General features: G+C 42.0%; 2 protein-coding genes across 6 annotated transcripts; one reads left to right on the top strand and one right to left on the bottom strand.

The window, feature by feature from the left end:
• Window positions 1–4,530: 4,530 nt before the first annotated feature.
• On the bottom strand, window positions 4,531–8,175 carry LOC105393821. Of its 4 annotated transcripts, none has more exons than XM_048628180.1 (4): window positions 7,974–8,175; window positions 7,416–7,599; window positions 6,420–6,597; window positions 4,531–4,819 (listed from the first exon to the last, which is right to left on the bottom strand). In XM_048628180.1, exons 2-4 carry the CDS (start codon window positions 7,540–7,542, stop codon window positions 4,678–4,680), a joined length of 447 nt encoding a protein of 148 aa, XP_048484137.1. In that variant the 5' UTR covers window positions 7,543–7,599; window positions 7,974–8,175; the 3' UTR covers window positions 4,531–4,677. The 4 variants fall into 4 exon arrangements, with proteins under 4 accessions (XP_048484137.1, XP_048484136.1, XP_048484134.1 ...); XM_048628179.1 differs by lacking the exon at window positions 4,531–4,819 and adding an exon at window positions 5,152–5,321 and having other exon boundaries at window positions 7,974–8,174; XM_048628177.1 differs by lacking the exon at window positions 4,531–4,819 and adding an exon at window positions 5,571–5,774 and having other exon boundaries at window positions 6,413–6,597; window positions 7,974–8,172.
• A 6,462-nt stretch (window positions 8,176–14,637) lies between these two features.
• LOC125490081 lies at window positions 14,638–16,285 on the top strand. 2 transcript variants are annotated; one of them, XM_048628170.1, is made up of 3 exons: window positions 14,638–15,534; window positions 15,631–15,687; window positions 16,138–16,285. In XM_048628170.1, exons 1-3 carry the CDS (start codon window positions 14,799–14,801, stop codon window positions 16,164–16,166), a joined length of 822 nt encoding a protein of 273 aa, XP_048484127.1. In that variant the 5' UTR covers window positions 14,638–14,798; the 3' UTR covers window positions 16,167–16,285. The 2 variants fall into 2 exon arrangements, with proteins under 2 accessions (XP_048484127.1, XP_048484126.1); XM_048628169.1 differs by having other exon boundaries at window positions 14,638–15,687.
• The last annotated feature ends 71 nt before the right edge of the window (window positions 16,286–16,356 follow it).

Raw genomic sequence — 16,356 nt, 5'->3', positions numbered from 1 at the left:
GTGCGCGCAGGTCCAAATTCAACTGAGGACTGTCTGAATTTCTTCCGGGATCCGATGTAATGTGAACACTCTGTCCGGTGTCCGGTTTTCGGCAGATCTGCCGGTCCGGCGTAGTGGGAACGCTGTCTAATATTACCATATAATTTTCAAATGGATATACTTGTGAACTTGAAAATGATGGCTGAACTTAACACACCTTTACATAATTCCATACCTATTTAAATATTGCAACAGATAACATAGCATAAAGTAATTGTAAATAAAAATGTATTATTAAATGTATTAAAGTAATTTCGTTCATAACAGTGAAGAGCACAATTTAATACCGTCTGCCGGATCAGCACTGCCCCGGACACTGATTGGGGGAGATCCACAGTTAAACACTTTTGGCGGTTTAATTACTAGTTAATTTCAATTCTTTTAACCGTTTGAATGGCGGGAAATGAGACACAACAAAAATCAATTGTCTTCATGCGCAATATCGCGACTTTGGGACGCAAAAGGTTAAATGAGTTCATAACTTATGATTTTAAGTCTCCCAATATGAATGAAAAACAGGAATAAATTGAGGTTACTAAGTACAGTTAATACCAATAGATTTAATATCATTGAAAACAATTAAAGGAGTAGATATACAGTTCTCTAGTTTCGTGTTCATGAAACTAAATTTAGGTTTGGAAGACCATCTTATTTTCTGTTGTTCTAGGGTGGAACCACCGACCCGTAAGCAAGGGTTATAAAGCTGCGTTGCGATATTAATTTTTGCATGTTTCAATATCACGGCTACGGCTATGACCCTGAAAAATAGTTTTTTGTTTCTTTTTTGTCGAGCGAAATTAATAGAGCTACGTCTCTCCCGATATGAATGTTTTCATTTATTTCCGTTGGCATTTTTGCATGCATGATATTCTCTTTTGCAGTTTTAAAATTAATGTACAGTTTTTAAAACATATTTTACTTAAATAAGAGGATAAAATCGACATTCCTCGTTATTATTTTTAAACAAAATTAATGTGTCGAAATACGATTGTGTACTTTTATAAAGGTAGGCACTATGCTTTTTTTATTACCTATACACACCTCTAACTACTAATAAATTGATAATGTCGAATATTTTCGCAGATGCTTAAAATGTAAAGACACCGTAGCACAGGCGGTGACCTTGTTTGCTATTCGGATCCCGCCCAGTCCCCGCTGCACGGGCCTGTAATGGACGTAAATACGGCGCTACCATTGCTGAAACGCGTAAAGTTTATCGACGGCAATAACGAACCCGTGCCGCAGGAACAGGGGGGTTACACTAATATGACGAAAATTAAGTTTCGGAGCGCTACTGCGCGAGCCACGACAGTCTCTTTTGTTCGTTTTTCCTCAGTAGGTATAGAGTATACCCTCCTGGACAAATATCGTGTGATGAGCACCTGATTCAATTATTTGTGACTGATGGTTGTTTATCTCCTTACCACCATTTATAATAATCAGCTCGATTGATATATAAGTTAATTGCACATAATTTAAATAAGCGGATGCCATCGTTGCGAAACAAAAGAGAAACGACGAGAAAATTGCTAACAATCATCAAAAGGAAAGGATTGGCGGCAAAATTTTATGCCCATTATAAAATTAATGGGAGTTGATTCATTTAAAAGACGGATTTTGCTTGTGATTTTATTGAAATGTATATTTGGGACTGTAAAAGCAATGAATTAAGCAAAATAATAAGGTCCTTATTATTGTACAATCTGATTAAATGTAAGTGAGTAAAGCAATTGTCCATCCGTTTCAGAATAAAAGTCCGTGCAAAAACCCAAACCCCCGCTTCCAGTTTTGGCCAGCAGTTATTAATTACAGATGTTTTATTATGATTTATAAAGGCGTTGAAACTGAAACTATTATTGTGAAAGCACTAAGCAATGTTCATTCAAAGTTACGCCAACGTGATTGCGCCATCGTAGGCCTTCAACAAATCTTCTTGTCTCCTTCGGATTGAGAACAGATATAAATATCCTGTATAGGTTCCTCCTTTGCATGCACTCCACTCTCCACGTCGGTGTAGAGGCGCCATATTGTTTACGCAAGAGCATTCCCGCGCATATCCCGTCGTCCTTGGAGTCTAGATCTAGGACACCTGTAGGGGCGCGTTATAAGAGTGATTAGTGCAGTGTGATCACGTCCCAACATTCCTTAGAGATGCGGTGAATATCCACGACGTACTCAACTGAAATAATTGCTCGTACTGTTTGTCTTTATAATGAAGCGTCATAATTTATTGCGATAACGATAACCACTCAATGTAACTACGATAGAGAGTTACCCTAGCTTGTCAAAAAATATAAGGCAGCGTTCCCACTACGCCGGACCGGCAGATCTGCCGCGCCGGTAAATCTGCCGGAAGAGCTAGTGGCTGTACAATTTATATGAAGCTATTCACATTATCCCGGGTCCGGCATTTTTGCCGAGCCCGGCATTTCTACCGAACGTTTTGTCACTACGAATTTCCGGTAGAACGACCGGGCCCGGAGTAATGTGAACGAGTTTGTGCCGGTATCTGTCCCCCGCTCGCCCCGCTCGTGCTCCCCTCGCCCCTGGATGTAAAATGAAAAGAATGGAAAATATTTCCCATAAAATAGGGTGTACCCAATGTTTTCTTTTATTTTGCCTTCTATTAAGATACCACCACAACACAACAATTTCGTCGTCCATTGTGCGCGCAGGTCCAAATTCAACTGAGGACTGTCTGAATTTCTTCCGGGATCCGATGTAATGTGAACACTCTGTCCGGTGTCCGGTTTTCGGCAGATCTGCCGGTCCGGCGTAGTGGGAACGCTGCCTAACTATTTTATATGAAACAGAGTGCACCTGGCACTAAATACGAATGAAACAATGCCATATGCATGTTCCTTAAAGACTTCCTAATTTATTAATCCAAACATGGAAGGCACAGGTTCCTTTCCTTTAACACCTGTTCTTGTACAATATTCTAAGGCGCATGCACACTATTCTCAAGACAGTGGCGAGTGCAGCCGTAGCGGAAGCCTAGTGCCGGGATCCGCGGCAATTCCAATTATACGCTTATGAAATAGTTGGCAGCCGCCACGGCTGTTCCGCGGATGCTTCGTATATTGCGCCGAGGGTGGCCGATCGGAATTTTTAAGGTGCCTTCCTTGGAACTGCGGGAGTGGTGGAAGAGGAACGACTGTCGTGAGCATCTCTCTGTGGCTACGTAGCCTGATGACAATAATAATTGTGATAACGTAATGTGGCAACTCAAGTTTGGGGGGAGTAATCTTGCTTTACGAAATACAAAGATTCGGAGCGCGACAGTGCGCTCGCTGATGGCTATGACATATTTATTTATTTTGTGTGTCGGGGGTCGGGGACAAACACCAGTAACCAGCCTAAAGCTCTCATAACTTTCCTGCAAGTGTTGAAAAGACAAGAGTATTAAAGAGACAAGTCGAATCGATACATTTGTGATCTAGTCAGTACCGAGACCTCTGAGTACAGTGTGTGAGCAATACCTAGGTACCTCAAATATCTTGGCAGTAGTGCCAGACAATGGTTGGTCACATCTCTTCATTGCCCTGCTCCGAGGTGGCTCTGCTAAGAACGTGCGGAATGCCTATTATCGATTCGATGCTGATTGGTGGTTATGAAAAATTATTGAGCCTGAAAGAATGTTTAAGCTTTTGAAGGTTTTAAATCGAGGTCGTTGTTTGTTAGGATGTCGGATAGCCTGGCCAAGGGTTATCCAAAATATGTGCCTAAAGTGCTGAACGGGAAGTTAAGTATTTTTATATGTAGGTACTAGATACACATTTCTCCTGTATTTTCTCCTAGATAGTCAAGCAGACAATACACATAAAAATTAAGATCCAAACATTTAAAGGTCTTGCATGCTGGTTGCAATTTTTAAAAACTTTATGTATGTTCTGCCCGATGTTTTACATGCGATTAAATACGTGATTTGGTGAAAGTCCACCTATCCCATACTTACAATTTCATTACAGAACATATGTAATCTAGCGCCTACCGCAGACCTATACAGGTTTAGCGCTAGCGTTTCCTTAAAAGCCAGGTACGTACCTAAGCCAGGCTAAGCCTAGCAATCTATCCGCAATCTAGGGTTAATTTGTCTTGGGCCTGAGCCGCCCCCAGCGTGTAAACGAGTTACGGGACCATTAAAATTTACCGCTGCACCTGTTGAATGTACCCACCCTGTATATACACCCAGCCACTACATCCTGTATACAGCATTTTGTAATTCCAAAGGCGAGCTTAGGCAGCGTGATAGGTGTTGTAAGTCCTTTTTAAAGTTCATGATCCTGAGTATTCCATAGCTATCATTGAAAATTCATTTTTATATTCGCGATTGTTTTAAAAAATTTCCTGCTGCCTTCCATGATATTTTAAATTGTTTACGTACTTATAAAGTACATAAATATTTTATCTGATTAAATCTCATTTTTAATTCGTCAGTACTATATTATATGTCTGCCTAAAGGTAGCACATAAATAAATATAGATATGTAAGGAAAGTTAATAATTTAAATTTTCACAAACATGCAATTTTAAATAGAACAAAAAACAAGTGATTAGAACTCTTGCATTTTCGTACACGTCTTGCGCCCCGTGCTAGGTATGCTGCAGTGCTTTATTTCTACTCGTGTTTTGGCACTAGGCCCCCTGCTTCCTGTCCCTCGGGTTGCAGGTCCGGATGACGACGGCCACCTTGGTGTGGTCGCTCTCCCGCCGCGGATGGAAGAAGCGTCGGTCGCCGCGGTCCAGCGGGTAGATGGGGCTCGGGTACCAGCCGTAACTGCTCAGGCTTACCTTACTATGTTTCTCACATGCTACCATAGATGTTATTCTTGTCCAAATATGTTTAAAACTGTTTATCACAAGCAAGTCTCAACATTTCGATATTCATTCATTTGGTGATAGAAAAATAAATGCCGATCTATGAAAACAATCAGCTTTATCAGAATGTATCTAGGACCTAGGGTAGGTATAGAATAGGTACCACAGCATAGCACGAGGTGGAAGACGCGCGTGACAAGACGTCACAAGTTTCAAAGATCGAAAGCAAGCGCGACGGAGAACTTTCGCCTCGTCATGCACATCTTGCACCGCGTGCCTGATATGCTGCAGTGCCTACGTTTCGACCCGTGTTTTGGCACTAGGCCCCCTGCTTCCTGTCCCTCGGGTTGCAGGTCCGGATGACGACGGCCACCTTGGTGTGGTCGCTCTCCCGCCGCGGATGGAAGAAGCGACGGTCGCCGCGGTCCAGCGGGTAGATGGGGCCCGGGTACCAGCCGTAACTGAACAAGCTTACCCTAATGTGAGAAACCCTGCTACGATAGATGTTATTCTGGTCCAAATATTTCTTAACTGTTTATAACAAGCAAGTCACAAAATTGGATTTTTTTGTCCATGTGATTGGTAATTGAAAAATAAATGCCAAAATCTATCATCAAATAAAACAATCAGCTTTATTTAGATTAGATAGGCACCACAGAGTTAGCAGGGGGAAGGAGACGCGCGCGACGGTGAAGTTTCGTCTCGTCGTACACATCTTGCTCCCCGTGCTAGGCACGCTGCAGTGGCTACAGTGTCGACCCGTGTTCTGGTACTAGGCCCCCTGCTTCCTGTCCCTCGGGTTGCAGGTCCGGATGACGACGGCCACCTTGGTGTGGTCGCTCTCCCGCCGCGGATGGAAGAAGCGTCGGTCGCCGCGGTCCAGCGGGTAGATGGGGCCCGGGTACCAGCCGTAACTGGAAATTTGATGACGGATCATTGGAAAATAACTGCAGTTTCTTTCAAAACAAAATTTCGAATATCTTGGTATTATGTTTCAGATGGGCTTCAGTAGGTAGGTTAAGGTATATTCAGACTGGGTAATCATTCCATTAATTACTTTAACAAACCCTAGACCAATTTTAGTGTTTATCACGGTGACAATAACCCTGCACCAGAACTCCATAATAGTACGCGTGTAGTTCATTGTACAATGTACACTCAGCTGCATAAGTAGCTTTAAACATTGACGTTTTGTTTAGTAAAGGTAGCTTGACTAGAACTAGGTACAAAAGTGTATAGCTACTTATGCAGCTGTCTGTACGGACCTAGTTTCAAAACGATTATATATTTAACAGGTGTGTAAATGTAAAGTTCTTAGTCATGATCAGCCAAGAGGCAATCATCCATAAATACAAAGATTTACAGGCCTTCGGGCAGCTTAAAAACGTCTGACACTCGCTCTCAGCATAAGCTTGCTTGCGTTGAGGTCCACCAGCCCGCACTAAGCCAGCGTGGTGGACTAGGCCTAAACCCTTCCTTCATTAGGAGGAGGCCGCAGCGGTGGGGACGTGATAGGTCGTGATGATGATGACATAGAAGCAGGTTCACAAACCACTGACACTTGGTTCTCCGTGGCCGGGTAATCGCACCGGGCGCGGGGGCCCAGTGCTCTGGCCTGCGCCACTCGCTCGCAGTACTCCTCTCCCCGCCGCGCCGCCTCCGCGCCCCCGTCCGCGTCGGTCTGGTCGTCTGGGAGCTGGTCGTGCCTCGCGTAGAACTTGCCAGTCACTGGGATTGCTGGATAATGAAAGGGGATGGTTTTGTGAATGTGCTAGCTTTCACCACAAGCTTCTCGTCGTCTTAAAAGGCTTTCCTATGCAAATTGCGGGATAAAATTGGTCCACCCGTTTCCCAATGAGTAGCAAACATCCATCCATCCATACTTACAGACTTTCACATTTATAAAAGGTATTATACAGTCATCAATCGAAATCGGCCGGTGGCATACCTTAAAGCTTTGAAACACTTGACCGTATGTTCACATAGTTACACATACGCGGTCGCACAGTGTAATGTTTTGAAATGGGGCAGTATACTTCCCCGACTGCCAAAGTCCTAAGTTAAAACAGAGTACTTAAGTACTTATAAAATTACTTATAGCTATAGGTACTCATGTACCGTACTCTGATTTGCGCCAACTTGCAAAGAGTCAGCAGAACCTGTCACGTTAATTGCACTCACGAAAGTTAACACAGGTAACAATCGCCAGGGAAACGCTGACTGGCGCTTTTAACTTCAGATAACGAAGGTATAATAGTAAGCGTCCGTTTCCAGCTAAGTTGATTTTGGTAAAATATGGCTAGGAAAGCTCGGGTTAACATTACCTTTGACCTGAAAAAAATCGGTTCAGCCGTTTGGAACTACTACGCTACCACAGACAGATACATTACACAATTACACATACACACAGTCACGTAAATCTTATAACACCCATCTGTTTCGTCGAGGTTAAAAAATATGGTTTTATAGCTCTCTACTTTTGGAAGAGGCACATTGGCCCATTGGCCCATGTCCTGCAGTGGACAGCATATACTGTGCAAACAGAAGCAACTAACATCCGAAGTTTGGCGTGTAAGTTCTGTAGTTTCTGAAGTGTTTCTGCTCCCGGTGTATCATCTCATTGAGCATGTGGATGTCCAGGGGCATACGCGTGCCGAAAGTGCAACGACCGTCACCCACCATCCTGTTGTCTATGGCTCTCGATTGAAGGTTATTATACTGCTGATGTTGATGTTAGCCCTGCCGGAAAATGGAAAGGACCAATAAAACGTTAGGTACCTACGTCACTTAATCGCGGGACAATCGACTGTTCATGAACCGTACAGAATGGCTAGCACGAGGCGTATTTAACGGGACAAAGGTTCTCCGTCGCGCTCGCTCTTGAGACTGCGCTATGTGATGTGAGGGAGCGCGATGCAATACTTAATTTGTCACAAATAAAATGCGCCCCGTGCTAGCCCTTCAGAATCTGTCTATTTAGTAACTGAGATTTAAAAACAGACTTTAGAGCTAAACTGTGGTTTCTCGCCGTGGTGAAAGGTACCTGACTACACTGGAACCCTGGAACAAACGGGTTATGTCACTCTGTAAGGATATAATCTTCATATTCTTACTTCTTATCCCAAGGCGAGGATTTCCATGGAAAATATTTGGGAACGAAGCCTGCAAGTGGTAGAGGTGGTGTGGTGTGTTATAAATTTATTATTATTATTTACCCTACGGTTACCAAATTATTATGTAGTAGGAGGTTACCTTGATACCATAAAAAATGGTATTTGGGTAGGTAAGTACTTAGTAATGATAAATTTAAGAATAAATGTTATTGAAATAAAAATGTTATGAATGAAAATCTAAAATAATTAAAATAATAATGAAAATCACAGAGTACATTAACGTATTAATACTGTCTCTTGGGGCGTCTTGCGTTGTGCACATGGAAGTAATAATACAACAGTTGTATTATTACTTCCATGTGCACAACAAAGTTAAATAAAATTAAATCTATGACCTCTTGCTCTGACATTATACCATGGAAGTAATAATACAACAGGAATGCGCACTCGCCAAAATGATGCAAACAAAAATAAACCTAACGAATTCACCTTAAGATTTATATTTGAAGTGGAAGAGGCCGCGAGCCGATAGAGAGGGTTACCACAGAGCCCTTCCTCTCTTTCTAACAATTGCCAGGATTTAGTTGTGTAAACTTTAGGGGTAGCAATAAAACGAGTGACTGTAAATTACAGTTCTAAGTTCTCAAAATTAATTAATTTGGGTTATAGAATTACTAAGTGAGCGACTGACTGCGAGTGACGAGAAATCAACAGAACAGCAACTTACAAACATTAATTTGAGTTACTTAAAATACAAAATGAGCAGCTTCATAATATTTGAGCGACCTAATATTTGTTTGAGTGTCAACGTTACGTCCTGCATTTTTTTCAATATTTGGCAAATGTATTTTTTATACTGAGCGGCATTTTATCTTAAATGAAGTGTTTCGAATACAAAAACCACTTTGAAAAATACACTAATGAGCAGAGTATAATGAGCTCACATTTAAAAAATAAAAATAATATGAAATAACTATTTGAAGAAACACTATTCTATTAGTTGAGAAATTTTATTATTGAAATATAAGGGTAATTAAATAAAACAATGTACTCCATAAAAATAAAGTAATATGCATGCATTTATTTCAATAAAATGAACAAAAATTAAAATAAGACGCTTTAGTCAACTAAAAAAAAACTTCTTATTAATGCTAAGAAACATTGATAGGTATGAGGAGCCCTACTACTCATCGTCACTGGTAAATAAGTGCGGGCTTGGACTTATTGGGCGGCCTCGTTTTCTTTTTTGTCCAATGGGTATCATTTTTGCTACCAGTGGTGGTGTTGTTAGTTTGAGCCGAATTGCTAGCCCCAAAACGTGTTTGCATACATATCTATTGAAAAATTCGGGACAGTTGCACAATCCTTTTTGCCAGTGCATTTAAAAATCTGTAGTTTTCATTAAAAAGCGTATCAAAATAAAAAACATAAGGCCTCAAATAGAATATCAGTAACCAATAATCATTAATAAAGCAGCATACAAAACTTTGCTCAAAGTGAACTTTTTAGTAGTTCGCTAAGTATAACCTCACTTAGAAAAATCGAATATATCCTAATATTGAAGTTGCCCTCTCTGTATTTTCAGTCGCTCACTTAGTAATTAAGTCGCTCGGATAAAATTTTAATATCTGAAATGGATTTATCACAGTCCACTTTTTGTAAGCTCGTTCTGGATTTTATTATAAATCAATATTCGTCGTCAGTTTAGTTAATTTTTCGCTTACTCAAATTCATACCGCTCAAGTTATTAAAACAGTATGTCATCATCAGTCGCAAAGTTTTTTTTTGTTCGCTCGTTTTATAATTCCCCAAACTTTAGTAGATTTTGAACGAAGAGAGCTATGCAAAAAAATATTAAATTAACTCATAGACTACTGTATATCATATCATTTTCAAAAACAAATTTATAATAAATCATTATAAACATGTAATTTTAATGAAATATTTGGTATTTGTATGAATAGAAATTTCATAAAAAATATTGGTAGTTTTTCTAAATACTTTACGACAAGACCGAAGTTGTCAAGATGACGGATGACGTTTATACTGGTTGTGAAAGACGTTATGGTTAGGGTGACCATTCATTCGTACTTTTGAATCACTTTCCGTTAATTAGGACCTGTTTCATTCAACTTTTTGTTTTATTTTATACCTAAGTATCATTAGGTATTATTGTGGCTGTTATCTTATAAGGCTGGTAAAGAGTTATGAGCTGTTGATTTTCTTGGTGATAGATATGAGTATTATAAGATAATTTATCAAGCTTAAAACCGGCGGAAGCACTTAGGTTGAGATATTTTAACCTTGCGGAGCGTATTGAAGGACAGATTTAATTTAATTTAATAAGGTACCTACTTACCCCACAGAAAATAGAATAGAATAGTAACGTGTAAATAAAAGAAGATCCAATAAATACATTGTATTATACTTATTATAAAAATGTGTGTTGTTTGATTTCGCTCATCTTATTATTTACGTTAATCCTAACTCTTAGAGAGTAAAACGTATACAAATTTTACCTTCACCCCATTTGTTTACTCAATTGTCATATCACCAAAATACATTCGTACCTACATTGCAATCGAATTATTCGAATAATAGGTGACTTTGAGACCATCGACACCTATTCGCGACATGATAGATTAGAAGTGATGTCTCATGAATTACCTAAAATTATGGTTACCAAAAATAGAAAGAGATGGAGGGCTCCGTGCTGACTATCTCTGTCGGCTCGTTTTTTTTGGTGCAGTGCGCATTCCTGTTGTATTATTACTTCCATGCATTATACTGTCAGACAAGAGACAAACGATTTAATTTTATTTAACTTGTTTTCCGGGGTTCGCGTTGGTTGGTGCTCACGTGTTCCTCAATTTTCGCGTTTCTTGGACCCCTTTCTGGGTCAATTTAACCAGTTAACTCTTGTTTTTTGTCGTAATTGTGGTGCTGGTAAGTGTTTAGTGTTGTGTTCGTCCATAAATCCCTTCTCTTTAAAAGTGTCGGTTCCATTCTAAATAATGGAGCATCATTCGGATCCTCCGATCCGGCTCCCGCCGGATCCCCCTGATGGCGAAATGCTTACACCCGATCAACCCCCGCTATCCCCCCCGATGTTCACGGAACCGTCCCAGGAGACGCGAAAGCGTCCCAGGGATGATCAACTACCGCAAACGCAAGGTAAGCGCGTTATTGTTAGTCCAGATCTGGCATCCGCTAGCATCCAGACTATCTATACCCACCCAAGCCTCGACGCCACCAAGGTGTACGACGAAACAGACGCAGGTCCATTTCTTGTTAATGTTAGTCAGGAGATCCCATCAGGAAATCCTGCTTCTGGTGCCCCCCTTAGGGCTATCAAGTTTGGTCAATTTTTATATCAAAACAAAGTAGCTGACATAACACGAGATGGTGTAAAAATGACTGGTAGAAACAGAGTCTCAGTTGAGTTTAAGACCGCAAAGGCAGCCAATGAATTTGTCCACCATCCCGCACTTGCACCAAACAAATTTAAAGCTGAAATCCCCACATACAACATAACCCGAATGGGTGTTGCCAAAAGAGTCCCGGTGGATCTATCACTAGATGACTTTGTCAACTCCCTTGATCTCCCACATGGCTGCGGGGTTGTCCTGAAAGCCCGCAGATTCAGCCGAAAGGTGGTCAACGAAGGTGTAACAACACACGTCCCAACACAAAATGTAGTGATTACATTCAGGGGACAATATCTACCTGAGAAAATTTACTCCTTCCGGGCTGTAGTAGAAGTTGTGAGGTATACTTACCCCACAATTCAATGCTATGCCTGCTGTAGATTTGGACACACCCAGGCTCAATGCCGTTCAAAACCAAGGTGCTTCAAGTGTGCTCAACCACACTTGGGTGAATCGTGCAATACTTCCCAACCAACATGCCTTTACTGTTCTGGTAATCATCCCTCAACTGACAAGAATTGCCCTGAACAGTCAAGGCAAAAATCTATTAAAGTGCTTATGTCGCAGGACAGCATCTCATTTGCTGAGGCAGATGCTCGCTTACCCTCAAGCAAAAAGTCTTTTGCTGAAGTTGCTTCAACCAAACCAAATGGCCAGTCTCCCAACCGTTCCTACAAAAAAACTGTAGTCACACAACGCAGGCCTAGGTCTCCCCTTCGTCCTGGATACGACAAACTTGCCCATCAGGCTATCATCTCTTCTCCATCTTCTTCACTTCCTAATGGAAGTGCCCTGAGTGTAATCACTCCTAACGACAATTTGCTTGACCACCTCTTGTCTCTGGTTGTTAGTCTGCTGGCTAAATTCAGTGACACCCTACCGCCCAACGTTGCCCAAAAATTACAAGTTATCTCGTCTCTATGCCACAATGGCTCTGAACCCATCCCCAATGGCTGCGAACCCGATCCGGGTTCTTCAGTGGAATACTCAGAGCATTAACAGCAAGAAAAGCGAACTGCTCACATTAATTGATGACATCAAGCCCGCTGTCCTTGCCATCTCGGAGACATGGCTTGTGCCGGGTTCCCGTTTTCGGGTTTCTGGTTACTCATGTCTGCGGGATGACAGGGATGACGGGTATGCTGGGTGCGCTTTGCTAGTAAAGCGTTCCCTTACCTTTTCTTCTATCCCTATCCCCCCCCACGGGCAGGAGTTTAACGTCGTGGCTCTTAGGGCTATAGGCGTTACATTCGTGTCCGTCTACTTCCCTGATCCTCACCCTTCTCTTCTTCCTTCTTTCTACAATTTAATTTCTTCCCTCCCTCATCCCCTCCTGATCATGGGGGACTTTAACGCCCACCATTCCTCTTGGGGCTCTTATCGTACTGACTCATTCTCTGTCGCCCTCTTAGACGTGCTTGATACCTTAGATGTTTGCATTTTAAATGACGGGTCTCCAACCCGTCGAGTCCATCCTCATCAAAACCCTAAAAGTGCAGTGGATCTATCCTTCTGCTCTCCTCTTCTTTCATCATCAATATTCTGGAGGGTCCTTCCAAATACCTTTGGAAGTGATCATTTTCCCATTTCAATCACTATTCCCAACAGGTCCAGCATTCTTACCGACAGATGTGCCTTTCCAAGGTACATGGTTGGCGAGAAAGACTGGTCCAACTTCATCTCATCAGTAGAAGATAAACTTAGCCTGATCCAGCCCTGTACTAGTGACAATTTTCTCGCCAACTACGACATGTTTGAGAGAGCATTGACATCCTCAGCGAAAAACAAGAAAACTCGCAAATGCCAAAGAGTCTCACCGCCTTGGTGGGATTCCGACTGTACCACGGCCATAGACGAGCGCAATAATGCCGAGGGTGTTTATCTCTCAAACATGAGCATGGACAATTTTATTAATTATAAACACATTGCGGCTCGCACTAAAAGGCTTCTTAAAAAAAAGAAGAAACAGGGCTGGTTCAGGTTTTGTGAACGTCTCTCCCCCAGATCTCCCCCTTCCTTAGTGTGGAGATACATTCGACGTTTCCGTGGATCTCTGAACGTCGAAAACATCACATCCAATGATCCCTCTGTATGGCTCGAAGGGTTCAGCGACAAGATGGCCCCTCCATATGTCCCACACTATGATTCTCTTCCTCCTCCCCCGTCTATTATACAATCTTCAGACAGATTGGATTCACCATTCTCTATGGACGAACTTCAATCTGCTCTATCAGGTCTATCCGATTCAACTCCAGGCATTGATGGCATTCCATATTCGTTTCTTTCAAAATCAAGCCTCAAGGTCAAGCAGGTCTACTTGGAGCTGATAAATTACTTCCTTGAGTACGGAGTTACTCCGAGCTCATGGAGTAAACAAATAGTCGTACCTATTTTGAAATCCGGAAAGGACCCTCGTGATCCAAACTCCCGTCGACCGATCGCCCTATCCTCTTCCTTGGCTAAAATTCTCGAACACATAATAAAGTGCAGGCTCGAATGGCTAGTCGAAAACAAAGGTATCTTAGCCAAAACCCAGTTTGGGTTTCGGAAAGGCATGAGTACTTTGGACAGCCTTGCGATACTCACTACAGACATCCAAATTGCCTTTAAGAGGAAAGAATACCTGGTGGGTGTCTTTCTTGATGTAGCATCTGCTTACGACAACGTACTTCTTCCTGTGCTCAGGCAGAAAATGCGCCAGCTGAGTATTCCAGTGAAGCTTACCCGTCTTGTTTGCAGCCTACTAATGGAGAGATCCATATTTATAAAATCCCCATCATCTTCCCTAGACCACCCAAAATTTGTTTGGAAAGGCCTCCCCCAGGGATCAGTCTTGAGCCCTCTCCTGTACAGCCTCTATACATACGATCTTGAACGGTCCGTTGACTGCTTTTGCGATATTTTACAATATGCTGATGACCTTGCACTCTACCACGCTTCTTCTTCATTAGGAGAGACAAATGTCCAGCTGAACCTGGCCCTAAGATACCTCTCGGACTGGCTGACTCGACATGGCTTATCCCTCTCCACTCAAAAATGTACAGCAGTCGTATTTACCAAGAAGCGCAACGTCCCTGACGTGGACATCGTTATTGGAGAAGATTCAATTGCTGTATCAAGTGAAGTAAAATTCTTAGGCGTGATATTGGATTCCAAGTTATCAGGTACCCATCACATGAGCTATGTGGCTCGGAAGTGTGAGAGGGGTGTCAACGTCCTCAGATCAGTGTCGGGTGTTTGGTGGGGTTCCCACCCTTACTCACAAAAACTGCTATATAATGCGATTGTCCGGAGCCATTTCGATTATGCTGCCTTCATTATAGACCCTTGCAATAAAGCAGCTCTGGAGAAAATTGACAAAGTGCAGTACAAGTGCCTTCGCATAGTTTCAGGTGCGATGAAATCCTCCCCTACCAATGCCCTCCAGGTTGAGTGTGTTGACCCTCCTCTCTCACTTCGGAGACAATACTTATGTGATCGGTTTTTCTTTCGAATCTGGCAATCTAACTCCCATCCTTTGTTGCCCAAACTTGATATCCTTAAGCGTCTGTGTAATGCTCAAGAAACCCATGGACTTTCCTATCTACTAAAAACTTATATCTTTTCTTCTAACCTCCCCCACCCTACATCCAAATTTAGTATTTACCCTCTGTTTGATGTTCCTTACGACGCCTTAGTTTTTCAGCCCAATGTAGTAATGGATTTAGGTATCAGTAAAGACTCTCCTGCCGCTGAAAAAGCTCTAAGTGCGAAACTCAATTCAGAGTGGCCAGGCTGGCTCCCCATATTCACTGACGCATCCAAACTCTCCGAAAACAGCAACGTGGGTTTGGCCGTATGGCTGCCCAAGTACAAAGTTGCACTCAGTTTTAAGCGTCCCCCTGAGTCCTCGGTCTTCACGGGCGAGGCAACAGCTATTCTCGAGGCGCTTCTGTACGCTGAGTCACACAAACTTAACAAAACTATTATCCTTTCTGATTCGGCCAGTTCATTACAAGCAATTATTTCCTTTCCCTTTAAATCCAAATCCAAATTCCCTATCATTTTAAAAATTAGAGAAACCCTATTCCGTTGCATGACTCAGGGTATAGAAGTAGCTATCGCTTGGATACCTGGGCACAGTGGTATTATTGGTAATGAGTGTGCAGATTCCTTTGCTAAGGATGCCGTTAGCTTGGGCCTGGACACTCATTACCAAAATTTTGCCCATGACCTTGCCTCGCTCGCAGGACCGAGGCTGGATAGATCCTGGAAAGTGTCCTGGGACACTTCTAGGAATTTTAAAGGTAAATTTTACTCCCATATCCAACCTCATATTCCAAAAAAGCCATGGTTTTTTAAAGCAAAACACTTAGATAAACCAGCAACTTCCACTCTTTGTAGACTGCGTCTGGGCCACGCGTGCACACCGGTGCACTTGGCTAGGATTCGGGTCCGTGATAGCTCTGTCTGCGACTGCGGTGCCAGTGAAGGATCTGTTGATCATCTCTTTTTCGAATGTCCCAACCTTCAAACCTCCCTATATGACATCCTCCCCCCCACCATTCCCAAACCTGTAAATACTAACTATCTTCTTACCCTTGTACATACTCCCCTTGTTAATATACTGTACAAATTCCTTAAGACTAACAATATTAAACTGTAAATGTGTTTGTACATATATACTAACAAATCTAACCATTACTTGTGATGTCCACTTATTGTTTGTATATATTGTGTTTGTCTGGTTGTTTCAGGTTTTAACTGTGTAAATAGTCTAAAATAACCGTAACGACTGCTTTCCAATACTGTGAGCATTGGTCACGTGACTCTGGCCCAGTTAGCCGTGTTAGTCACACACGGCAAAGAGCCATTCAACCAAAATTGAATTGAATTTATTTAACTTTGTTGTGCAAGACGCCCTTGGAGTATATATTACTGTTGCAGTCATCAAAAATAAGTATGACCTTAGTATG

The sequence above is a fragment of the Plutella xylostella genome, chromosome 20, assembly GCF_932276165.1.
Source record: "Plutella xylostella chromosome 20, ilPluXylo3.1, whole genome shotgun sequence".
Classification (NCBI taxonomy): domain Eukaryota; kingdom Metazoa; phylum Arthropoda; class Insecta; order Lepidoptera; family Plutellidae; genus Plutella; species Plutella xylostella.
This window is presented reverse-complemented; position numbering and strand designations above follow the sequence as displayed.